Genomic DNA, 27,585 nt, shown 5'->3' with positions numbered 1-27,585 from the left:
ATCCACACTGTGTTGGTCAGCGACCACCAACCCCGCAAAGCGTGCACAAGCAGGGAAGGGGGGCCATAGAAACCCCAATATCACAGGACCAAACCCAAGCCCCCCCCACACACACACACACACACACAAATAAAATAAAAGTTACACAAATAACATAAATAACATATCATGTAGGATAACTGTAGGAAAATGTATAACAAGTACGGCTTTTTAAACACAAGGAGGAAAAAACGAAAGTTCAAAAATGGAAATCGGCACTGTCCTTAAGTGGTTAAGCATTAGGGCCCATTCAAACTATGGATTCAGCACAGAGATCCCGCCATAAACCTCCGTGGGCGGACTCCTTGCCGATTCCCTCCTGCTATGTCTTTGAATGGGAGGGCTTGCGCTCCTCTACTCTCCGCACCTCTCCGCTCAAAGAATTGACATGTCAATTCTTTAAGTGGAGGCGCGCAAGCTCTCCCATTCAAAGACATAGCAGGAGGTATTCGGCGCGGTGTTAGCCCGCGGAGGTTCCTGACGGAATCTCCATACCGAATCCATAGTGTGAACGGGCCCTAATGCTTGGATTACTTAATGTGGGCCGTATAGTTGAATAAAGTAGCAGTGTATATTTCAAAATGCCATTCCATTCAAATAGAGAAACATTGGACACTCATTCTCTTGATTAGTGGGGGTCCCAGCAGTCAGACCCCCAGGTATCCTGAGGATAGACAGTGGTTACTACACCTACCCTTTCCATATAAAAGAGGTTCTTGACATGATGATCCCACACATTTTTCTATGTACAGTAGTTTTGATTGGTGCCACACTACAGAATGGATGTACAGGTGCGTATGGTCAGACCCCCTGTTCCTGTACAGCAGTGACCGGCCACCTCTATAGTACATTCATTGGGCAGGGTACGAGACATTGTACAGTATGCATGGCTACACTTGTATGGGTCGTTGCACTTGACCTTATTGGTGATCTTTCTTCTGTGATGAAAACTCATTGAAAGGTCATGTCTATCAGGGAGTGCTGGAAGCAATAGTTTGGAAAACGCACTAGATGTTAGCGAACACTGGCTTTTTTTATGCTCAAGGATACATATATATATATTGAATATTGTTGTGGACTTCTGTTCCAGACACATTTGCAAAAAAAAAAAAAAAAAGGGTAATTACAAAAAGTTTTTTCCCTTTAAGCATTTTTTTTTGTTTAAGCATGTTTGTTCTATATTAGTCAAAAGAGAGACAGGGTCCATTTACACAGAAAGATTATCTGACAGATTATCTGCCAAAGATTTGAAGCCAAAGCCAGGAACAGACTATAAACAGAGATCAGGTCATAAAGGAAAGCCTGACATTTCACCTCTTTTCAAATCCATTCCTGGCTTTGGCTTCAAATCTTTGGCAGATAATCTGTCAGATAATCTTTCTGTGTAAATGGACCCTTATGATGCGTTTACACAGGCAGATTTATCTGACAGATTTTGGAAGCCAAAGCCAGGAATGGATTTGAAAAAAAGGAGAAAGCTCAGTCTTTCCTTTGTGACCCGTTCCCTGTTTATGGTCTGTTCCTGGCTTTGGCTTCAAAAATCTGTCAGATAAATCTGCCTGTGTAAACGCACCATAATGCTGCGTTTACACAGACAGATTTATCTGACAGATCTTTGAAGCCAAAGCCAGGAACAGACTATAAACAGAGAATGGGTCATAAAGAAAAGCCTGAGATTTCTCCTCTTTTCAAATCCATTCCTGGCTTTGGCTTACAAAATCTGTCAGATAACTCTCTCTGTGTAAATGGACCCTTAGTGGGACATTTATTAAGGAGTCTAATGTGTGCAACTATTCTAATGAGGATTGGTGTGTATTCTGTTCCAATATCTTGTGACTGTTTCATTAAAATGTAGCACTGCAATAGTGAATGCATCTAAGAAAAAGTCGCAAAAATGCAAAAATTGCGCAAGTATATTCACCTGGTACTGACCAGGCGTAGGCCTGCACCTGTTTGTGCAACTTTTTAAAAATTGGCCCTAATCCCGGATTATGCAAATTTTTGGGTGAATACTCAAAACAGGTAAATAAAAAAAAAGTTGCATCTAAAAAATATTTGCAGTCGAATACTAGTTCATAAATAGAATTTAGACCAAAAATGGGTGAAAAATCCAATTATTCACCGAAAATTAGGCGCAAAACCCTTGATAAACTTCCCCCTTTTTGTTTTCCTGCGACTTCCAGCCATCATGTATCATCTCACCCAAGATACAGTATTCTGGCATACATAGCTAAGCCGTTCATATTCATGAACTCAGATTTATCATCTGAAGGAGCATGCAGCAAATCTCTATAGGCTGTAAGCTGTATTCTTATACCGTGTCACGCAAGGTCCAATGGAAGTCTACCAGTACGGTATTATGGATAACTTTCTTGCACATTTTAAATAGAACAATGAAACGTGTTTCTAATTAACTAATTTTCGTTTTAGCGCTTTAGTTTTTTCCTCCTTGTGCTTAAAAGGCCATAGCACTTGCATTTTTCCACCTAGAGACCCACGTGAGCCCTTATTTTTTGCGTCACTAATTGTACTTTGCCATGGCAGGCTGAATTTTTGCATAAAATTTGCAGCGAAACCAGAAAAAAATTATATGCTTATAGCGCTTTTATGCTTTGGTCTATGGTGCTGTGTGAGGTGTAATTTTTTGCGCCATGATGTGTTTTTTCTCTCGGTACCTTAATTGCGCATATGCGACTTTTTGATCGCTTTTTATTACAATTTTTCTAGAATTGATGTGACAAAAATTGCGCAATCCTGCACTTTGGGATTTTTTTGCGCTGACGCCGTTTACCGTGAGGGATCATGAATTAAATAAATTTATAGTTCGGGGGATTACGCACGCTGCGATACCAAACATGTTTATTTATTTATGTATTTTTATTTATATCGTGGGAAAAGGGGGTGATTCAAACTTTTATTAGGGGAGGGGGCTTTTTATTAATAACAACACTTTTTTTTTTTTTTACACATATACTAGAAGCCCCCCTGGGGTTAGTGTTATTCCCCCTGGAGGACTTCTAGTATAAGCACACTGATCTCTCATGGAGATCTATGCTGTATAGTTATACAGCATAGATCAATGAGATCAGTGTTCTATTGCTTTTGGCTGCTGCAGCCAAAAGCAATAGAATGCAGAGCCGGGATCAGCGCCATTACGGCGCAGAACCCGGCCGGTGCGGGATGCAAGGATCGCTCCTCCGTGACTATGTTGCAGGGGGGCGATCCACACCAATAGACACCAGGGAAGGCTAAAATAAAGTCTTCAGATGCAGCTGTCAACTTTGACAGCTGTATCTGAATACTTAATTAGCTGGCACGGCAATCGGACCATGCCCGCTAATAGCCGCGGTCCCGGGCTACATGCCACACCCTGGACCGCGGCGGTTCAGAGCGGGGTCGCTGCGCAGCCCTGCTCTGAACTCCCCCACCTGCACAAGGGCGTAGAGTTACGTCCTCGTGCGGGAAGGGATTAAAGGGGTTCTCCGGCAAAAAAAAATGTTTTGATTTAAATCAACTAGTGTCAGAAAGTTATATAGATTTGTAAACTACTTCTATTTTAAAATCTCAATTCTTCCAGTACTTATCAGCTGCTGTATGTCCTGCGGGAAGTGATACATTTTTTTCAGTATGAAACGTGCTCTCTGCTGCCACCTGTGTCCATGACAGGAACTGTCCAGTCAGAGCAGAAGCAAATCCCAAAGAAAACTTCTCCTTGTAGTGACGCATTTAAAAGGGAATTCCCATAAAAGTGTAAAAATGCAGACAGGCAGGGGGTGAAGGAGTGGAAATAATAAACAATGTTAACTTACCTATCCTCATGCCCCGTAGCACCACTGCTTTACCACTAGTCCTGTTCACAGCCGCAAGTGACCTGCAACTCTCCTAGCCGGCTGATTGATTACGCGCTCAGCCAATCAGTGACTGAGACGGAACATGGCCCTAGTCACTGACGAATGAGTGGGCAATCGTTTAGCCGGGCCGTGATGTTGCAGCTGGCCGAGCCGGGTACGTGACATACCAGGTTTCTAGCCAAAGATGACAGCCAGCAGCAGTAAATTAATAAATGTGTTTAGAATTGCTCTATTCCGATCCCTATAACATTATGATTTTTTGGTCTATGAGGCTATTTCAGGGCTACTTTGTGGTACCATTATCTGTACCTTTTATCGGTACTTCACTTGTCTATATGTGACTTTTTAAAAAGATTTTATTAACTTTTTTTTTCTGGATGTTATGTGACCAAAAATCTACACTACTGTACTTTCTCTGGATTTTGCACTTACGCCATTTACCGTGTGAGATCAGGAATCTGATGATTCCGCACACAGCGATAGCTGTACCATAGCAGTAGCGATAGCTGATAGTTTGTACCAGTCTAAATTTTACACCCTTTGATAAATCTCCCCCATAGAGATCAATGCAGTATCTATGTACTGCATTGATCGATGCTCTGTTCACTCAACTGCTGAAAGCAGCCTGTAGCAATCACCAAGCCATGACACCATTCTAGGCCTAGAGGCCTAGGGCTGTCTATGTAATAGTTCAGTTTCTCATGATCGCATCACAGCAAGCTGAATGAAGACATCTTAACACCCTTTAAATGCCATCACCAGTTTTGATAGCCGCATTTAAATGGTTAAATATCTGGCATTTAGCCAGGAGTGGGATGGTACATGAGCCCTCTCTGTACCCCCTTAGTGATGCCCATCAGGAGTAATTAAGAGGTTTACTATATGTAAGAGCTATAAAACAATACATATATGATCAGCTAACAAACATATAAAAGAAATGTGTTATACAACAATGCCGTTATACAACTACATATAGCATATACTTCCTACTGAGCTGTTCTTCCATAAGACTCTGGTTTGTAGACAGAAAATCTCCTTATAACAAATCATGTGTAGGGTGATATGATAAGTAAGTTATTGCTTATCAGACACAGAGCTGTAAGACCAACGATATGTTAGCAGATGTAAGACGCCATATAATACGCCATTCATTGTTCCATATTTTGAGCACATCGGCAATTGCTCAGAGTCAGACTGAATTTAGAACATAAATAAATCTTGACCCGAGGCCCCAATGTTATCCACAGTTCTGTGAAATTGCTGCTTTCCCTTTGGCTGATATATTTATCATGTACTGTAACCCTGTTTTCTATTTTTATTTTATTCTCACTGTCACTTTTTATCAGCGTAAAATGAAAAGATAGTAAATAACCCCTTTAAGTATAAATGTAGGTTTACAAAATAGTGAGGTCCCTCAACAATAAAAGATTTGGGGCATTAAGGAAGGATTGCCAGAACCCTACGCCCAATTATATAGATGTATAAAACTAAAACTATAGTAGAGCTAGTTATTCCTATTCCTTTGCATAGGGGATAACTTTAATTTTAAATCTTGGGATAACCCCTTTAAAGAGTCATGGTCATTAAAAAAAAAAAAAGTTAAAGGCATTTCAAAAGTTATTGATCGCATCGGGTCTCATTGCTGAGACCCACTGCAATCAGGAAAACTAGCCGGGGAGAGAGTGCTACAGCAGTGGAATCCACTTCCCAGCCACTTGCAAATTTCAACAGTGTAGACATAGGGGGAAATTTATCAAACTGATGTAAAGTAGAATTGTCTTAGTTGCCCCTAGCAACCAATCAGATTCCACCTTTCATTCCTCACAGACTCTGTGAAAAATGAAAGGTGGAATGTGATTGGCTGCTAGGGACAACTAAGTAAATTCTACTTTACACCATGTTTGATAACTCTCCCCCATAGACTTTGTTAAAATTTGACGATCAGGAAAGGTACAAGGTACATGTCAAAAGGTAGTGATTGCATCAGATCTCACTCCTGAGACCTGCTGCAGTCCCAAGATACAGCCAGGGGAAAATAAGCAGCAGTGCACTACACTCCCTGGCCAGCAGAACATCTGGCTTGTTCGCTCAATAGACTACAATATAATGAAGCAGACAAATCAAATTTGATTGACTTATCCCATCGGTACCTAAGGATCATAGCGGGTCTCAGGAATGAGAACCATTGAGTGGTGGCACAGTGCTACAGGGGACAGGTAAGTATCACTTTTGTACAGCACAGTTATTTAAGGCACATCTCCCATACAATGCCTTACAGAATTACTCTCTACTGATTATTACATTGTATGTAAGAGGACTCAAAATGAATGGTGGATTGTTAAGAGAAGTTTGTGCTCTAGGGGCAATTGCAATACAAAGGAGCCAATATACTGTTCTTGCATAGAGGCTCCATAATACAGAACAGCAGGGACTGACTATTTTTAAATTACTTCTATTAAAAAAAAAACCTCAAGTCTTCGAGTACTTATCATCTGCTGTATGTCCTGCAGGAAGTGGTGTATTCTTTGCAGTCTGACACAGTGCTCTCTGCTGACACCTCTGTCCATGTCAGGAACTGTCCAAAGCAGGAGAGGTTTTCTATAGGAAATTCTTAGTGCTCTGGACAGTTCCTGACATGGACAGAGGTGGCAGCAGAGAGAACAGTATCAGACTTAAAGTGACTCTGCACCCACAATCTGCCCCCCCCCCCACACACACACACACACACACACACAACCGCTTGTACCTTCGGATAGCTGCTTTTAATCCAAAATCTGTCCTGGGGTCCGTTCGGCAGGTGATGCAGTTATTGTCCTAAAAGACAACTGTTAAACTTTCAGCCCTATGTCAAACAGCCGTGGCCTAGATTGTGTATGCATTAGGCTGGCACAACCCCTCCTTCTCTCCTCCCCACCCTCCTCATCATAAGAAATGCTCCTAGAACATTTTCTCCTGTATGAACACTGCACAGGTGCCTTAACGATCCGGCCCATGTGCCGTGCTGACACACAGGGCCGCCATCAGGAATTTCGGGGCCCCATACAACCAAAGTGTCTGGGCCCCCCCACATTAATAAAAAAAAAAAAAAAAAAAAAATTGTGTGTTTGCCCCACGCCTTGCTGGGAGGTATAATTTGGTTCAGATCAATTCTAGAGAACTGGCTCATATTCCCCATTTTCCCCAGTGGCTTAAAATGTAACCTCTGTTATACCGTTATAAAATTGTAGAAATTAAATGTGAACAAGGTGCAATTCAAATAGACACTTACTTGTATAGCTGCCTCTTGTGCTCTGTATGCAGTGCATTATATTCACCCTTGCAACGTACAATTTATAGCGTGTCTACAAGCCCAGCGGGGCTCATTATGATGGAGACTAAAACTTATACAAGAGTGGGGTAGGGGTTCCCCTGTATTCAGAATGCTGTTGAGTACTAGGCAATGCCCCGTTTGGGGTTATTGAATTTCGAGGGTCTGGGGGGCTGTTTGATTTGTATATGTTCACCAATATCCCCCCCCCCCCCCCCCCCCCCCGGTATGCTCACTAACATAGAATATGTTGATAAGGCTAATATAATGAGGCTGTTCCATGTTAGTGAGCATATACAAATCACACACACCCCCAGGCAGACTAGTTTAGCTCACCCAAGCCAGTGATAGCGAATACATGGCGGTGAGAACGCTTTCTAGGAGATCCTGTTTGTGCAGCAGAGGTGTCTTTATCCTGCTCTGCATAGACCCTCGAAATACAATAATCCCAGACGGGGCATTGCCTAGCACTCAACAGCATTCTGAATACAGGGGAAGCCCTACCCCACTCTTGTATAAGTTTTAGTCTCCATCATAATGAGCCCCGCTGGGCTTGTAGACACGCTATAAATTGTACGTTGCAAGGGTGAATATAATGCACTGCATACAGAGCACAAGAGGCAGCTATACAAGCAAGTGTCTATTTGAATTGCACCTTGTTCACATTTAATTTCTACAATTCTATAACTGTATAACAGAGGTTGTATTTTAAGCCACTGGGGAAAATGGGATATATGAGCCAGTTCTCTAGAATTGATCTCACACACAGACACCAGCACACATGTATACACACATACAGACACCAGCACACCAGGGCACGATGAAGTTTGAACTTCTGCAACCTGGAGAAATCACCTGATATCACCTGCAGTCCTATGTAACACCACATAACACAGTGGTATCTCTGAGTACAGATAATGTAGTAGATTTCACCTGCAGTCCTATGTAACAGCACAGATAACACAGTGATACCTCTGAGTATAGATCATGTAGTAGATGTCACCTGCAGTCCTATGTAACAGCACAGATAACACAGTGATATCCCTCTGAGTACAGATAATGTAGATGTCACCTGCAGTCCTATGTAACACCACAGATAACACAGTGATATCTCTGAGTACAGATAATGTAGTAGTCACCTGCAGTCCTATGTAACACCACAGATAACACAGTGATATCTCTTGAGTACAGATAATGTAGTAGCTGTCACCTGCAGTCCTATGTAACACTACAGATAACACAGTGATATCTCTGAGTACAGATAATGTAGTAGTCACCTGCAGTCCTATGTAACACAACAGATAACACAGTGATATCTCTGAGTACAGATAATGTAGTAGCTGTCACCTCGGGGCGCCCCTACTAAATGATGTTCTACAAAATAAGAAAAGTGTCATACAGGGACTCACAGGTGACGTCTTCTTTGATCTGAGGCGTCACTTTCCCTTTTCCTCTCCATCCGGCCCAGACCTCCATGATGATTCCTTCCAGATACGTTTCATCCCCTTAGAACCTGCGAGACAAACAATTTAGGCTCCGCACATTTCTAGCAACTTCCTTTCCTTTCTCCCCCCTGTAGGCTCCCATAGTAACTGCGCTGTGTGGGATGTCCCCTGTATGTAGGATTCCCAGCTGTGCCCCCATGAGCTAATAATGCCCCCAGAGGTACCCCCATGCACTAATAATGCCCCCAGAGATGCCCCCATGAGTTAATAATGCCCCCAGAGGTGCCCCCATATACTAATAATGCCCCCAGAGGTGCCCCCATATACTAATAATGCCCCCAGAGGTGGCCCCATATACTAATAATGCCCCCAGAGGTGGCCCCATATACTAATAATGCCCCCAGAGGTGCCCCCATATACTAATAATGCCCCCAGAGGTGCCCCCATATACTAATAATGCCCCCAAAGGTGCCCCCATATACTAATAATGCCCCCAAAGGTGCCCCCATGAACTAATAATGCCCCCAGAGGTTCCCCCATGAGCTAATAATGCCCCCAGAGGTGCGCCCATACACTAATAATGCCCCCAGAGGTGCGCCCATACACTAATAATGCCCCCAGAGGTGCCCCCATATACTAATAATGCCCCCAGAGGTGCCCCCATATACTAATAATGCCCCCAGAGGTGCCCCCATACACTAATAATGCCCCCAGAGGTGCCCCCATACACCAATAATGCCCCCAGAGGTGCCCCCATACACCAATAATGCCCCCAGAGGTGCCCCCATATACCAATAATGCCCCCAGAGGTGCCCCCATATACTAATAATGCCCCCAGAGGTGCCCCTATATACTAATAATGCCCCCAGAGGTGCCCCCCATATACTAATAATGCCCCCAGAGGTGCCCCCATATACTAATAATGCCCCCAGAGGTGCCCCCATACACCAATAATGCCCCCAGAGGTGCCCCTGTAGACCAATAATGCCCCCAGAGGTGCCCCCATACACTAATAATGCCCCCAGAGGTGCCCCCATATACTAATAATGCCCCCAGAGGTGCCCCCATACACCAATAATGCCCCCAGAGGTGCCCCCGTAGACCAATAATGCCCCCAGAGGTGCCCCCATACACTAATAATGTCCCCAGAGGTGCCCCCATACACTAATAATGCCCCCAGAGGTGCCCCCATACACTAATAATGCCCCCAGAGGTGCCCCCATACACTAATAACGCCCCCAGAGGTGCCCCCACACACTAATAATGCCCCCAGAGGTGCCCCTAAAAAAAACAAACATCCTACTCACCTAATCCGCGCTGTGGCTGCAGGCAGCAACTCTTCCTCCTCCTCTTCGGGCTCCATCTTGCGAGCCGCAGGGACGGGACTTCCGGCAGACGTGATGACGTCACATCATCACGCCTGCCGGAGGGGCACATGACCACGGCCCGGCCTCCCATAGGCTGCTGGTATGAAGTGCCGGCAGCCTATGGGAGAGAATACAGGAGGAGGACGCTGACAGGTCCTTCTCCTGTATTCTGATCGCTTTAATGTTCCGCCCGCTGTGCGGGCGGAACATTAAAGCGATCAGTGCATCCCGAGAAGCTGCGTGGCCGCAGCTTTTCGGGATGCTCAAAAACAGTTGGCAAGGGGGGCCGTGCGGACCCCCCTAGCGTAGCGGTCGGGGGGCGGCGGCCGGCGGGCCCGCCGGGCCCCCTACCGTGTCTCTTAGGGTCCGGGCCCCATACGGCAGTACCAGTTGTACTGCCCTATCGGCGGCCCTGCTGACACAGGTGAAGAATAGTAGAAAATCTGCCTGGAGCATTCCTAATGATGAGGAGGGTGGGGAGGAGGGACAGAAAGGTTGTGCCAGCCTAATGCATACACACTCTAGGCCACTGCCGTTTGGTACAGGGCTACAAGTTTAAAAGTTGTTTTTTTAGGACAATAACTGCATCACCTACCGAACGGACCCCAAGACAGATCTTGGATTATAAGTAGCTGAAGGTACAAGCGGTTAGGGGGGGTCAGATTGTGGGTACAGAGTAACTTTAAAAGAAAACACCACTTCCTGCAGGATATCCAGCAGCTGATAAGTACTGGAAGGCTTTTTTTAAATAGAAATTATTTACATATCTCTATAACTGGTTCTGGTACCAATTGATCAGAATTGTTTTCCCTCTGGAGTACCCCTTTTATAGTCTTCTATAAAGGATCCCCTTCTCTTGATGAGAGGATCAGTCCCCTGGAGGACTTGACCTGTCCCCAGTTATATAGATTTCAATACATTTTTCTCTCCTGTACAAAAAGTGAACACATACTACCAGATCAAGGCTTTTCTCCAGATTCTGATTGCCAGAAATCCAAATATAGCGCCTGAATTGGAGGACCCCTTTAAGAGCTTTTAGGTAGAAAATAATTTTAATAAAATCTGATTTTTCAATGTCCTATTCTTTCCTTCTAGGACTTGTCTGAAATCCCTTTAAGATTTTTCCAATCCTGTGCTCTATTAAGTAAACCCATAAAGAACAGTCATGATGGGCTGTTGCGAAAATAAAAAAAAAAAAAAAAAAAAGTCTACAGCAGAACTTTTTGCCCTTTCAGCAATGAGCTGACAACACAGAAATGCTGGATCTGTGGCCTGCAGGCCGGAACGTGTAAGCGGGCATCATTACTGGAAGCCAAAGCCGGCCATTTCCATAACAATGCGGCGCCTGTAAAACCCCACGCTGCTTCCATCTACGACTTGTTAGATAAAAGGCCTCTGACAAAGTTTTCTTGTTCAATCAATAACTACATCCTTGGAGCACACATTCTATATGAGGTAATAAACATCTCCCACTGAGGGGAGAAACGACTGGGTTGTTTATGGGCTGCTAAAGCTATTGCCGATGGTTACAGAGTCCTTATAAATGGAGCCAGCGCTGGAAGTACTAAATAAAAACTCCAAATCAGTCCGAATTCTTTTCCACTTTGGCCGCCACAGAGAGTTCAGGTAAATCATGGCTAGCACCCGGTTCAAGGCTACAAGAGGGGAAAGGAAAAAAAAAAATGTCTTCCTGAAAATGTCTTGCATTGCAACCTATCCCAATAAAAGTTAATAAGGTTCAGCTGCAATACCAGATATGACCCATCGAAAAGAGCGGCACTGTTCTGGACAAAGAAAAAAAACTCTCACTCTCTCTCTCTTCCAAATCAACTGTTGCCAGAGATTTGTAATTTACATCTATTAAAAGGTTTTCTATAGGGATTTGCTATTGCTCTAGACAGTTCCTGACAGGGACAGAGGTGGCAGCAGAGCGCACTGTGTAAGACTGGAAAGAATACACTACTTCTTGCAAGACATACAGCAGCTGGGAAGTACTGGAAGACTGGAGATTTTCTGAACAGAAGTAAATTACAACTTGCTGGCACTTTCTGGCACCAGATGATTTGAAAGAAAACTTTTTTTGGTGAACAAACCCTTTAATACTACATACAGTATATTATACTATACTATAAATACTATATAAATAATATATATTCAATATACATTTTTATAAATAGATATATTTATACTATATATAATGTATAATAGTCATTAGATATTAGTTATATATTATATATTAAATATAATATATATATATATATATATATTTATTTATTTATTTTTTTACATGAAACACACAAATCCAAAGACAAACAATTCTACGAGACAACTGTATCCCTGTATAATATTTTTGCATAAATACATAATTGAAGTACATCCTTTCATGCAGTTTCCACTTCTCATGCTTTGCAGTTATATGGACATGTGACCATGCTCAGTAGTGTAGATGCAATGCTTGACTTGTCTGTTTCCTGTGTACTTGGTATAATACATTCAATAATCTTTGAATAGCAAAAACTCTGTCGATGGAAAAGTACGAGTTGCGGCTTTTAGACGGGAAGGAGGAAAAATTGAAAAGGCAATAAAGGGGTATTCCTGTCTCGGCTTGTTATTCTTTGTATGGCTGTTCAAATGCATTGTTATCGGCTGCACCAGTGGCGTAATCGGTCACATCGGTCGCCCGCCACAGCCCCCCCTCATCAATCACCCATCAATCACATTGTGACCGCAAGCATTGTTTTGCTTGCGGTCACAAGAGGCCGCCTCCGTCTGCCCCCAGATCATGCGCTGCTCCCGGGGGTGTCGCGTCCTATCCCCGACAGCGCGTGTATCATAGAGTTACCTGTTCTCCTGTTACCTCCGGCACAGGGAGCGAACATTAGATACGCTCCCTGTGCTGGAGGTCCCAGCACAGGGAACTCTATGATGCGCGCGCTGCCGGGGATAGGACGCGACACCCCCGGCAGCAGCGCATGATCCGGGGGCAGACAGAGGCTGAAGAAGAAGAGGATCGCCGGGGGAGCGCGTTGTTAGGTGAGTTGTGTGTGGTTTTATTTTTTTTTATTTGTTTTCATAAAGGAAATCTATAGGAGGGAGGGGGCCATTTATAAAGGGGGGGGGAGGAGACCATCAATAAGGGGGGGGGGAGAGGAGACCATCTATAAGGGGGGAGAGGGGACCATCTATAAGGGGGGAGGAGACCATCTATAAGGGGGGGCAGGGAACCATCTTTAAGGGGGGGAGAGGGGACCATCTATAAGGGGGAGAGGGGCCATCTATAAGGGGGGGGCATCTATAGGAGAGGGGGCCATCTATAAGGGGGGAAGGGACCATCTATAAGGGGGGAGAGGGGACCATCTATAAGGGGGGGAGGAGACCATCTATAAGGGGGAGAGGAGACCATCTATAAGGGGGGGAGGAGACCATCTATAAGGGGGAGAGGAGACCATCTATAAGGGGGGGAGAGGGGGCCATCTATAAGGGGGGGGGCATCTATAGAAGAGGGGGCCATCTATAAGGGGGGGAAGGGACCATCTATAAGGGGGGAGGGGTCATCTATAGGAGAGGGGGCCATCTATAGGAGAGGGGGCCATCTATAGGAGGGTGGGAGAGGGGGCCATCTATAAGGGGGGGAGAGGGGGATATCTATAGGGGGACAATATATAAGGGGGGAAGGGGCCATCTATAAGGGGGGCATCTATAAGGGGGGGAGAGGGGGCCATCTATAAGGGGGGCAACATAGGGGGAGAGGGGGCCATCTATAAGGGGCCCCCTGTACGTTTTACATAGGCCAATTACTTCCTAGGAACTTTTATTAACAGTATTCGTCCTATGCAATAGGACATTTAGGCCATAGGGGTATATGGTAACCAGTTTATACATTCAAAAGGCTTTTACATGGCCCAATGTGTGGCTGTGTGTAGCCACATACAAGCACCGATCAGCAAGATCAGCGCTCTCTTGCAGTGCTTTCAGAAGACACTGACTAACTGAGATGGGACAGCACTGTGGCCAGTGACCGGCTGAACGAACAGTCACTCTTGTCTGCCCGATCAATACTGTAAATGAGTGCCGATCTGCTAGAACGGCAGTTGTTTATTGGGCCTATTACACAGCCTTACAGTCGTTTATCAAGGGCTGCATGTACATCGTTAGCGATGTTCGTGCAGCCCTTGCCCAAACACTTTACATTACCTGTCCACGTTCCCGGTGTTCTCCTGCACTCTGCATGCTTCCTTCCCGGCCCTGCGTGCTGCAGCTTCAGAGCAGCCTGTCTGAGCTGACTACGGCGACCAATGATTGGCTGAGTAGTCTGTCAGCTCAGTCAGGCCGCTCTGAAGCTGCAAAGAGTGGGACCAGGGGGAAGGCAGAGCGCAAGAGGAGACCAGAAACATGAACAGGTAATGTAAACTGTTTGTTGAATTGTCTGTCGTCAGCCACGCATCGCTATTACACGTAGTAATGCACAGTTGGCAGCCGAGGGTTATAGGGCTGGGCCTAACAAAACAATCGGCCGATGATTGTTTCATCAGCGGAGTGGGAGTTGTCCGAACTGGCCCGATTCAACCGATTCTTCGCTCTGTGTAATAGGGCCCTTAGTCAAGAAGTGGAGGTGGCTGCGATCAGCAGGGGATTCCGGAGACACGCAGGAGGTCACCCGGGGAGCACGAGTGGGAAAGCATAGGCTCTATTTCATTTTCTATGTGTATTAGAATGTGCGCCCACCATCTTGGACCGGGTTTGTTCAGAACTTTGCGAAAACATTCAATATCAAATGAAACTTTTTGCTAAGTTCGTAAGGAATCTCGGTTCATGAAGCTTGGTTCGCTCATCTCTAGCCCTGAGAATTGGCCCAATTCGGACGATTCTCGCTCTGTGTAATAGGGCCCTTAGTTAAGAAGTGAAGGTGGCTGTGATCAGCAGGGGATTCCGGAGACACGCAGGAGGTCACCCGGGAAGCACAGGATCTTTTTAATTTTCTATGTGTATTAGAATGTGGGCCCACCATCTTGGACCAGGTTCGTTCAAAACTTTACAAAAACATTCTATAGGTCCGTAAGAAATCTCGGTTCGCTCATCTCTAGTCCTGAGACATAACATTTGATTTCAGGAAAGTTTTTTTTTTCCTCTTGACTGCAGTCGACCTGGTTTGTCATTCCCTCTTTTGACCAAACAGATGGTCTCTGCAAAAGATGAATCTTGATGGAATTTTTTTTTTTTAAATAAAACTAACTATACAGTATATACCATATAACTACTAATATATTCCCATGCATATCATATATTCATTTGAAATAAAAGGAAAATAAAAAAAAATGTTGATTATTTATACAAATGTTTTTGAAGACTGTTACATTATTGCATCTTTTTGTTTCTTAGGTTTAGACCTGAGGCAAGCACAAGTCATTGCTCTCTCATCCGGCACCAAATGTATCAATGGAGAATACCTTAATGACCAAGGGCTGGTGGTCAATGATTGCCATGCGGAGGTCGTAGTGCGGAGAGCTTTCATCCACTTCCTTTATACTCAGCTGGAACTGCATTTAAGGTAAATTGAAATGTGCTGACGACACCGCATGTTATGTGATCTGCCGCAGGGCAAATCTGTCCTCTAGATGTCTGATCCACGCTCCGATTCATGAAGACGTCTATTTATTCCATGATTCCAAGTGACCAGTATTTGAAGGGAGTGCGCAAAGAGATTTAATCCATCTTTCATCTTTCAGTGTCTGGTTCATGAAAGCAGATTTTCTTTCATGAAGAATTAGATTTGCGAAAGTCAAGGGATACTTTGAGATATTTGTTTACATAATTCATGAAAAACTTAGAACTGAACTGACTTAAGCAAAAGGCTCGATGGAAAGCGAGATTTGCCGCCTCCCGTGGTGACGAAATTTAGGCTATTTGCTTTTGCTCTGTACTCAAAATGTCCTTGTGTTTCAGATTAAGCAAAGCCATTACCAACATAGAAAGTCCTGATAATTCACAAGGCCCTGGTAGGAACAAGTTGAGTACACAATATTTATGGAATTTGTTAAATTTTATTTTAAAAGTTTGTTTTTTTTAAGTGCTTGCACATCGTAACAACTAGAAAAGTTTCACTTTTTAAGAATTATAGATGTAATAAGTTACTTATTTTTGGAAGTTAAAGGAATCTTTCAGGCCATATTTGTCATATAAACCTTATATTTGTCACGAACATGCACCAACCCCGGCCGCGACGTTACTAGGGGATGGGGAAATTTAACCAAAAGGGGGAAAGACCTAAAGGTCCTATTACACGGAGCAATATTTAATGATTAACGACTAACGATAAACGATCACAAACGCGATTGTTTATTGTTAACCTGAAATCGTTTACCATATTACACAGAACGATAATTGTTAATTACGATCGTTACTACGAATGTTATTGCGATCGTTACTATGATCGTTTATTCCTTCTGATCCTAGAAAAACAATGAACAATGTGCAATTACACTGAACGATTAGTGAAAAAATGCGGAACTTGAGCGAACGAACGTGGAATTACAGCGAACGATTAATGATCATTTTAGGCTCAAATCTAAATCAACGATCAATGACATACGAGCGATTTCTTCGATCGTTGCCTGCAATTACACAGAACGATTATCATTTAATTTTGAACGATTTAACGTTTTTTCGCACAATAATCGTCCCGTGTAATAGGGCCCTAAGACCAGAAGGGGAGGGGGGGGAGACCAAACCAAAGACAAAAAAAAGGACAAGACAAGGGGATCAGAGGAGTTTGGGAGCTCTGGGTTCCCCTGGGTTGCTCTAGCCCTACAGGTCAATTCACCTCATGCACTTGTGCTTTTACGCCCTGCTCACGGGCCGTACCTCGAGCATAAACTGCCACCTGAAGCCTTCCGCACACCCAGACACTCACTTTGCATGAACACTCCCTGTTTACTGGCTAACGCAAACATGAAACTTTGCTGTGTCTGGACCCACAGGCCGCTGTCATACACGTGACCCACCAGCTGCTGCCAGACACCAAAACCCAACATACATACACAACTTTGCTGCCACCACCCTATCCGTTACGTTACTGGGGAGACAGGAAACCCCAAAAGTGTTCCACATGCAAGCAGACACACCCACACGGTAGAGTAAGCCAACCGGTCATACAGTACACGGTCGCACATGCACTCTTCACGGAGCTAACTATGTTCGTTTTAGGGCACAAAACAAACCATCAAAGGTTTAATGCATAAACATGTACACTACTTGGTTACAAAAAGATGGTTATCAAAAGGCATACAGGCACTGCAAACAATAAAAAATGAAAAGGATAAAATAAGAAAGTTTGGATATTTAGCACAGAGATGTGTGGTATAGGTTCCTCCAATTCGATTGGATCCCCAACTTTGTGACACTGAAATGTTCCCTAAGTCTCATTTTTATCTAAGACCTGCAAGGGTTGGCCTGAGGGGTGTCACCTGACATCTCTGACCCTTCCCCTCTGGCCAGAGCTTTAGCCAACCCCCCTCAGCCCTCAAGGGAACACACCTGAAAATATCAAACACATACTTTCTCAGGTGCCCCTGCTTATAGGTTGTAAGCCTTCGTGCGCAGGGTCCTCTCACCTCATGTACCTCTTATAAAATATTTTCTTCCTCTCAAGTGTCAAGGAGGCGGGCTAAACTGTCTAAGGACCCGATAACACAGAACGATTTCCTGTCTGATCAGGCCTTAAGCAGAATATCGCTCTGTCTTCGCTTTTGAACATGTTTAAAAATCATCAGCCGCTGGCTGGATTATCGAGCCGTGTATAGGCCTTAAGTGAGCACCAATCTAGCGCTCACTTACAGGGAAATGTCAGCCCATCCAATATGGCCCTAATGGTGCGCTTACACAGACAGATTTATCTGACAGATTTTTGAAGCCAAAACCAGGAACAGACTTTAAACAGGGAACAAGTCATAAAGGAAAGACTAAGATGTCTCCTCTTTTCTAATCCATTCCTGGCTTTGGCTTCAAAAATCTGTCAGATAAATCTGTCCGTGTAAACACACCATTAGTCCTATCATTTGCCTCCTGGGTCCCCCCCACCCTGTCCTGGTTGGTTGATTTCCTGGTCTCGGTTTACAGTGCTGAGCCCTGTTTCCACATCCTGTTCTAAGGCACTTAAGCAGCTTGGCCCTCCTCCTTGGCACCTGAGCCTGGGAGAAAAACAGTTTGTAAATTGTAGCAAGCCTATCAACACTGACAAAGATATATTTGATATTGTCCATCTGTAACCTAACACTTCTTTGAAACATAAAATTATCAAGCAATTCTGTGACAGGTTATTATGAATTTTTGATTATTGGATTCCACAATAAAAGAATATCTAATTCAAGAACTATAGATTTTAATGGACACTGTCCCATTTAATAAAAAAAAAGTGAGGAGAAGCACACGGTAGAGCATTTCACTCCCTGGCTGGCAGAGATCTTCATCAAGGCAGCTCCGTTATAGTCTATGGGGTCAGTAAACAGACATGATTGACAGTGGAAAAATGAAGGTCTCGTTCTCCTGATCAGTGTGCATCTCAGCAGTAAGTCCCTGTGTGTGACATGGCAAAAGGTTGGTTTTTTTAAGGAGTACTCCAGAGGGGAAAAAAAAGTTTTCGAATCAATTGTTGTCAGGTTATACAGAGTTGTAATTTACTTCTATTTAAAAATCTCAAGTCTTCCGGTACTTACCACCTGCAGGAAGTGGTGTATTCTTTCCAGTCTAGAGAATAGGAGAGGTCTATGGGGATTTGCTGCTGCCCTGAACAGTTCCTGGCATGGCAGCAAAGAGCACTATGTCAGAAAGGAAAGAATACACTACATCCTGCAAAACATACAGCAGCTGATAAGTATTGGAAGACTTGAGATTTTTAAATAGAAGTAATTTACAAATCTGTATAACTTTCTGACACCAGTTGATTAGGTTTTTTTTTCCTCTGGAGTAGCTATTTTATACCAGATTTATTTTGCACTTGTGTTATGGTCACCTACTTCACGTTGCTATCCCACCACTATGTTGCTATGCTAAGTAGTAATGACACTAGACGAGCCATCCTTTCACTGTAATAAATAAATGTTATCTCTTTACAGCAAGCACAAAAGTGACTGGGAAAGGTCGGTTTTCATCCGGTTAAAAGAAGGAGGTTTCCGACTGAAGGATAGCATCTTATTCCATCTGTATGTTAGCACGTCGCCGTGTGGAGATGCTCGGCTCAACTCTCCTTATGAGATCACATCTGATTGTAAGATTTGACTTCATACATTCATCTATTTCCTTGATTTTCTTTTTCATTTGATTATTTTCTTACTTAAAGTGATACTGTTATCCCCCTTTTTGCATTCCGACTTCTCTACACAGGTGTAAAGGGTAAATTTACCGGTTTTCATACCTTATTTTACATCATACGTCATGTGGCTTGTTCAAGTAAATAGTGATCTGCAGACTGTGCTAAGTGAGCGGGGCTTCACAGCAACTGCACCACTTAGCCCCGCCAACAGCACCACCGCAGCCCCCCCCCCCCCCTCCATGACGTACTTGACGCCCCCTTTACGCCCATTGGTATGGGTCGACCTAGAGGAGGTGGGGCCTAGACCTTTAGGCCAGCCTGTTCCAATGGTTGGCCTGTTCCAATGTCATTGGCCTATGTGCCAATGGCATCACAGAGGGGCAAGGCCTATGGTGGCACTGTGGGCGGGGCTAGGTGGCTCAGTTTCTATGAAGCCCCGCCCACTTAGCACAATCTGCAGATGATAAAAGATGACTTTTTACTTGAACAAGCACCATGATGTATGATGTAAAATAAGGTATGAAAACTGCTAAATTTACCCTTTACATCTATGAAGAGAAGTCAGAATGCAAAAAGGGGGTGACAGTGTCAATTTAAAGGAGAAGTCCTCAATTTTTAGAATTCGGCAGCCGGGAATTTGATTATAAGTACAAACTTACCTCTCCCTGTGCCTGCACCGGCCTCAGGACCCCCACTGGAATCCAGGATTCTCAGTGCTGACATGTCACTCACGACCCGGCTGATGTACTGGCTGCTCAGCCAGTCAGTGACAGGGGCGGGACGCCTCTCCATAACTGATTGGCTGAGCAGCCAGTCCATCGGCTGGGACAGGCCTCCCCCCGACCCCCACCCGAGTCATGACGTCATCACAACTCGGGGGAAAATGACTTCCAGCTGGGGTCCCGAGGCCGGTCCCAGCAAAAAGTAAGGTTAAAGGGGTTATCCAGCACTACAAAAACATGATCACTTTTTTCCAGAGAAAACACCACTCTTGTCTCCAGTTCAGGTGTGGGTTCTCCATTCACTTCAATGGAACAGAGTTTCAAAACCTACACCCAAACTGGAGACAAGAGTGGTGCTGTCTCTGGAAGAAAGTGGTCATGTTTTTGGAGCACTAGATAATCCCTTTAAGAAGCAATAATGATGTAATACAATGAAAGTTCAGATATTTGCTCATTTCTCATATAAGGTCGGACCACTGAAACGCTCAGTAATGTTTGCCTTCCCACGCAGCCTATTGTTCTTCATATGCTTTTCCAGGCAAACAGATTTTCTTTTGATTGCTTTTTCCTTCGCCTTATCTATACCTTTTACTGTGTATCCACATGTGCAATGAAAGAAACGCTTCGGTGATCACCATTTACATGCACAATATCAGTCCCCTCAGGCTCCCGAGAGCTATTTCCACCATCCAGCTGATTTTATTACTCAAAAATTCAACTTTTCTAAATTTCTTAACATATGGGCAGCCTGTGTATATAGTATTAATATGCGCACAAAGCTTCAGTCATTACCCAATTCCCCAATTCTAAGGGCAGATGTTTAATTTCCCTGCAACGCCACCACAGGGGAAATGAAGCATTGCACAGTGCCCATTGAAAGCAATGGGATATCTATGGAATGCGCGGACATGGCAGCAGGAGACACTCTTTGTAACTTCTCTATGCTCTGGCTAATAGAAAAGGGTTTTATTAACTCAGAATTTCCTAATAAAAGATAATACACATGGGTTTTCTAACCCAGAAAATTCCTATTAGATGAAAGATTATGTCAATCTTTACAATTATTTTTTATTTCTCGAATCTTCTGAATCTAAGATTAAAAAAAAAAAGAATATTGGCAGCAGCTTATCTCTCCAAGAACAAAGTGGTCTGGCAGTGAAATTCCATCACTCCTGATATCTATGTCTACTGGTGACATCTGTCAGTGGAGAGATCTTAATAATGATGACCAAGCAATGGGATAGAAACTTACATAATTATGCATAATTAATACTGACAGAGCTTGCTGAATGTTCGGGTTCGGCAACATTCTCTGAACCCTGAACGCTCAACATTTGACTCCTGGCATCTAGAAATGTTGGATGCTGCCCTAGGGCTGCCAGGAGAACATGGATACAGCCTATGCTGTACCCATGTTTTCCAGGACTTTCTAGGGTGGCATCTAGCTTCAGTCAGACGCAGAGCGTTCAGGGTTCGGAGAACGTTGCCTAACCCGAACATTCAGCAAGTTTGATCAATGCTATTCATAATAGAATTATAACTTGAAATGATCAATGAGCAAAGAGGACTAGCCCTGACAGTACCACATCACTCCTTCATGTAGTACCTGTAAAAATTCACAACTTAAAGCCCAACAATCTCAAAGACCCCTTGCTCTTTGGTCATAGTCATATGAAAAACATTACCATGTGTGGGCGTCTAAGCGTTAATTAGAATATATTAGTATAATATAGTCACATGCTGCTTTGTAATCTAAACTCATAAAAAGAAGCCGAGGAAATGATATTCTGACATCGATTTGATGTGGTAATTACAAAGAGAAATACAACTTAGCTCCCGCAATTTCCATGACTCATTTCATAGTTTTTAATTTGAGGTATTATACAGAGGAACGTTCAGAGGCCACTCCAACAAAGAGCGAAGGGAGAAAAACAATTTCGATGCAGAACAATGGACGCTATAATAACAGACACTCCCAGTCCTTGCCGTAGTTTCTCCTGTTCATATAAAGTTAGAGAAAAACTTTAGGAAAAATGGAAGAAAATCGGCAATGATAAAGTGTTTGTATGTTCTTTTTATCTACGTTTGGTTAGAAAAAATTTGGGGAGGGATTTATGAAATTCGGCCCCTTCCTTTTCCCCGCCCACTAAGTGAATCCGGCCAACCAGACCCAAATCTGCACCTGCTTTCACACCTTCTCCCCACCTTGCCGCGCCCGCCAGTCGAGCGAATGGGGGATACGGTAAGTGTACGCCAGGAAGAAGGGACGAATATGCACCTTCTCCCTGGCCTATGCCCCGGATGTATGCTTCAAAAATGTTCCCCTTTGTGTCCCTTTATTTGCTGTTGCAGTCTGTTTTCTTCTTTATATCTAGTAAATGTATTGAGTAACCACTTTTTGGGAGTTATTGACTACAATGAGTCTCACTGCTGAGACCCCCTGCGATCAGCAGATCTAGCCAGGGAGAGAGCATGGCAGCCATGTGATCCTCACCCTAGCCGCTAGCAAATTCCAACAACTTAGCCTTTTTATAGTCAATATAGTCATTATAGTTAACCTGTTAGAATTAGTGAGCAGCCGGCAAGTGGATCACATGGCTGAGATATCTAGGTTTCCCAGGTGGTCCTCGGGCTATCTCCACCTTCTCCATGGAACGGGCAGACAGCGGGATTCAAAGGCCGATTGTTTCGCCGTTTGATTTATATATATTTTTTTGTCTTTTAAGTAAACAAGTGCAAGCACATAGTGAGGAAATTTCGAGGTCATCTTCGTACAAAGATAGAATCTGGTGAAGGAACTATTCCAATTAGGACTCGACCGGCAGTACAGACGTGGGACGGTGTCTTATCGGGAGAGCAGCTAGTCACAATGTCTTGTACGGACAAAATTACCAGGTAAATTTTTTAGATGTACAGTTACTAGAGATGAGCGAACTTACAGTAAGATTAGGTTCGCGGAAACCTAGTCGCTCGGCATTTGAATCCCACTGCTTGGAGAAGATGGATGCCTGGAAATGCCTATGGCTGTATCCATGTTTTCCAGGCTGCAGAATTTAAATGCAGAGCGATCGGATTGGCACGAACCCAAACTTACTGTAAGTTTGCTCATCTCCATCAGCAAAAGAAAAGGTGAAAGACCTCATTCATATCTTCAGTAGTTTTTCAGGACTGTATATTATGTCCACCATCGTCATTCACAATCAGCAAAACAATCATCCATAGTGTATCTTCAATCTGTATATGCAAAACAAGAGTCCGTGGAGCCTTGGTTCCGAGTTTCAAAATGCGAGAATAGCCAGATATCTCTAGCCTGTTGGCACAGAGTGCCTCCATGATGGGGAGAGCACCACACCCCCCTGATAGGTAGCCCCTTAAGTCCCACTCGGTTGCGAGTATTGGAACATAAATAGGGAAACAACAGGGTGGCCCCTTCTTGTCAAAGTCTAACTCAAGCATTACGACTTGACAAGGGCTTGCCAAGGCAGGCATCCATCCACAGACAGATGTTTCAGGGTATTTGCCCCTCGTCAATGTGGAGCAGGATTTTGGGTGGTGTGGTGCTCTCCCCATCATGGATGCACCCTGTGGCAACAGGCAGGGCTGTATTAACAGCTGCTGCTGCCCTAGGCACTAAACCTGAAGACGCCCTATCTACACGCACCTACCAGACCTGATCAATACCACCAAACCCCCCACCCCCCTGGAAAAGACACCAGATTTACTGGCAAGTCTAAAAAGGGAGGAGGGAAACTAAAAAAATAAAAACAAAAAAAAAAGTTTTTTCTGTCCCCCTGCTCCCTGGTGCTGCCCTAGACACCGGACCACGGGTGCCTAGTGGTAAATACGGCCCTGGCAACAGGCTAGGGATATCTGTCTATTCCCGTGTTTTGTAACTTGCAACCGGGGCTCCACGGACTCTTGTTTTGCATATTTAAATTTTGGGGGGCATCAGTGGAGACTCTTGATTGAGTACTTCATTGGAATTTTTTCATTGATCTCCTTGAGTTCAGTGATTGCTGTGTTTTGTTGGTTTATCTATAATCTGTATCCGTGCATTTGGCTCCACAAAAAATGGAAAGCAAATTACGGACAATCTCATACATATAGTGGGATATGGTGTAAAGTAGAATTGTCTTAGCTGCCCCTAGCAACCAATCAGATTCCACTTTTCATTCCCCACAGATTCTTTGAAAAATTAAAAGTGGAATCTGATTGGTTGCTAGGGGCAACTGAGCCAGTTTCACTTTACACCATGTTTGATAAATCTCCCCCGTAGACTCAATGGGTGAATACGTACTGCAATTGTGGCCCGTACTAGAGATTGTAAGTAATTTTTATGCTTCTGTAAAACACAGATTACGAATCTTTAAAACTACGGACAGTGTGAACAGTCCAATAGAAATCAATGGAACATAGCCTTAAGAACGTTATACAACCTTTTTCTTATGAATTTAAGGCTACGTTTACACAACAGGGCAGCTGTCTTTTAAAAAATAACAGCCGCAAATATTGAACATTATTGGTCATTACAAAAATAACAGTCGCTATTTCACCTAAAAAGACATTGTGGAACATAGCCTGAAATTTAGCCATTTTTTAATAGATAAAAATTGCATAAAAGACATGCAAAATACTTTCCATACAACAGATGTTTTTGACCTGTAAAAGTTATTTTATTGTAGAAAAGTCATCAAAAATACATATGACGGGACGTTTCGGTATGATATGGTGAGTGCCGAGAATGGACTTTTAAAATGCTTAAAAAGGATTTTTTCTTACTGCGAGCACCACCCTCGACACAGACATGCCACCTAAAAAAAACTGCTTTTCTATTTGACCTGTAAAAGGACCTAGCACTGAATTTAACAGCTATAAAATTTTACTGGATTTTAATTACCTGCCGTTTTTCCAGTTTAACAAAACTCAATTATCAAAAAATGACTATTTCTGGGGACATTTTTCTTAGCCATAAACCAGCCATTTTACTGTTCAAAAACACCAACCAAAATACTGTGTGTGAGCATAGCCTTAAACTACTGCTTTCTTGATAATTCCTATAAAAAAGACTCAAATGCAAATTCTTTTTAGTAACTTTTTCTTAGAAACAATTCGGTGACAAGAGAGGTACTGTATAATGCATCATGTAAAAGCTTCCTTGACTGCAATAGGGCAAAGTCCTTCCAGGCTTTTGTATGTTTTTAGCCCTTTTTCTGATTGCTTTAGACAGTTTGATCGTACCGGATAAATCACATGGGGAACATAGTCTGGTTTCTTCCTCCCAGTGATTTCCACCAGCTCCATGTCACTCTGGTTAAAGCCTGATGGACGCTAGTATTTTAGTACGTTGCCTGTAGCCCATCCACCCCACATATCAAACCTCTCTTGTTTCTTTTTGCTCTTAGCTGTTTACATATAAAAATACATTTCATTAGAGTCAATGTAGACCGAGGAGACACTTCACCTGTCTGTTATGTTTTTATAAATTTATTCATATTTTGCTTTCTTTATTTTATTGTTTATTGTTATATCATTGTTTCAGTGTTTATTGTATTTTCATATGATTAGTGGAAACTATTACCAATTTATATGTAGTATGAATAGAAGGGGTCTTTATCATCTATTAGCCAAAGAGAAGAGCAGCTCTACTATTTGCTTTAATGGAAAAGGGGATATAACCAGGAGGAAGAGGAAGATGATCCCGCTGTATAGAGCTCTAGTGAGACCACATGTGGAGACCTCACGTACAAAAACATATTGATAAAATAGAACGGGTCCAAAGACGAGCTACAAATATGGTGGATGGTCCGAAGTATGAAACATATCAGGAAAGACTTAAAGGGGCATTGCAAGAAAAAATTACTTGGCAAGTAAGAGAATGCAGGGGGGTCCAACTACCGTACCGCACGGTGATCCCCATATCGGCCCACGGCTCCTATGGAGCCATCGAAAAAGAGCCAAATGCTGTACTCATCTCTCTCCGGCGCCTCTATAGAGAATGAATAGAGCTGCTGGAGAGAGCGAAGTACATCACTTGCCTCTTTACAACGGCTCCATAGGAATGAATAAAGTCACGGGTCACATGCCGTATTCGTGGCTGTATTCAAAACAAAGGTGGTACAGAGGTCTTACTTGTCGCCTATCCTATGGATGGGGGCCAAGTTATTTTTTCTTGAATTACCCCTTTAAGGATCTAAATCTGTACAGTATGGAAGAAAGAAGGGAAAGGGGGGGGGCATGGTGGAAACCTTTAAATATGTTAAAGGACTAAATAAGGTTCAGGAGGGAAATGTTTTTAATTTTAAAAAAAACTGTAAAAAAACAAGAACAAGAGGACACAATTTGAGCTTATTTGGTGGAAAGATCAGAAACAACACAAGAAAATATTACTTTATTGTAAGAGTAGTGGATACTTACAATATAGATTAGCGACCATACATAACCAACCAATATAAAAGTGCCATTTTCCATCGGTGCTCCTAGTTTTGGGCTATGTTCTCACAAAGTAAAATAAAAGCCAAACATGACAGTAAAATAGGTATAAAATATAGCGAAAATTTGAATCTAATAACTTGCAATATTAAAGTCTATGGAAAAATGTCCATCCATCTGTGCACACATGGACCCCTACCAATCAGCTTGTTATTGATGACCTTCCCAATTGGGAATATTGCGTTCAAAGAAACTCAACTATATATATATATATATATATATATATATTAAAAGAAAATCACTGCGGCACTCCGGAACAGCTCGTGTTCAAATCGTAAGGTTTATTTCTCCCACAAAGTGCATAAGCGACGTTTCAGCTCAATCCTTATGAGCTTTTCTCAAGCTGTGCAATATACATGTGTAACATCAAGCTTTAAATAGGTACAAAGTGGTTACTCCCACAAATCACGTGATCAATCAAAAAGCAGTGAAAAAAAGTGAAAGATGTAGATCGCATCTACAAAAGTACAGATATGCAAAACATAATGTGAAATGAGACATGATATACATGTCATAAGGTATACATATTAGAAATGTGCTATAGTGTCCAAAAATTGATAAAAGTCTTTCAGACATTCACAATTGAAGACAGGTGGGATGATCGCTCACCCGATCATCCCACCTGTCTTCAATTGTGAATGTCTGAAAGACTTTTATCAATTTTTGGACACTATAGCACATTTCTAATATGTATACCTTATGACATGTATATCATGTCTCATTTCACATTATGTTTTGCATATCTGTACTTTTGTAGATGCGATCTACATCTTTCACTTTTTTTCACTGCTTTTTGATTGATCACGTGATTTGTGGGAGTAACCACTTTGTACCTATTTAAAGCTTGATGTTACACATGTATATTGCACAGCTTGAGAAAAGCTCATAAGGATTGAGCTGAAACGTCGCTTATGCACTTTGTGGGAGAAATAAACCTTACGATTTGAACACGAGCTGTTCCGGAGTGCCGCAGTGATTTTCTTTTACTATATGCATTTATACCCATGGTCCTCAAGGGTATATACTGCTGGCACCGACCACGTCATTTTCCTCGAGTG

The 27,585-nt window shown here is 43.1% G+C and overlaps 1 protein-coding gene across 4 annotated transcripts in view; it reads left to right on the top strand.

Annotated features, from left to right (window-relative positions):
* The window catches only part of ADARB2 (adenosine deaminase RNA specific B2 (inactive)), a 471,923-nt gene that overhangs the window by 406,387 nt on the left and 37,951 nt on the right, over positions 1-27,585 (top strand). For 3 of the 4 annotated variants that reach the window (XM_069958928.1, XM_069958930.1, XM_069958931.1), the window contains exons 7-10: positions 15,389-15,557; positions 15,953-16,015; positions 19,120-19,271; positions 22,765-22,933. In XM_069958928.1, the coding sequence (XP_069815029.1) occupies positions 15,389-15,557; positions 15,953-16,015; positions 19,120-19,271; positions 22,765-22,933 (553 nt within the window). The remainder of the gene's footprint in view (positions 1-15,388; positions 15,558-15,952; positions 16,016-19,119; positions 19,272-22,764; positions 22,934-27,585) is intronic. The other variant, XM_069958929.1, reaches the window with a different exon arrangement.

This window comes from Dendropsophus ebraccatus, chromosome 2, assembly GCF_027789765.1.
Source record: "Dendropsophus ebraccatus isolate aDenEbr1 chromosome 2, aDenEbr1.pat, whole genome shotgun sequence".
Taxonomy (NCBI): domain Eukaryota; kingdom Metazoa; phylum Chordata; class Amphibia; order Anura; family Hylidae; genus Dendropsophus; species Dendropsophus ebraccatus.
Note: the sequence above shows the minus strand (reverse complement) of the source record. Positions and strands in the feature narration are given on the sequence as shown.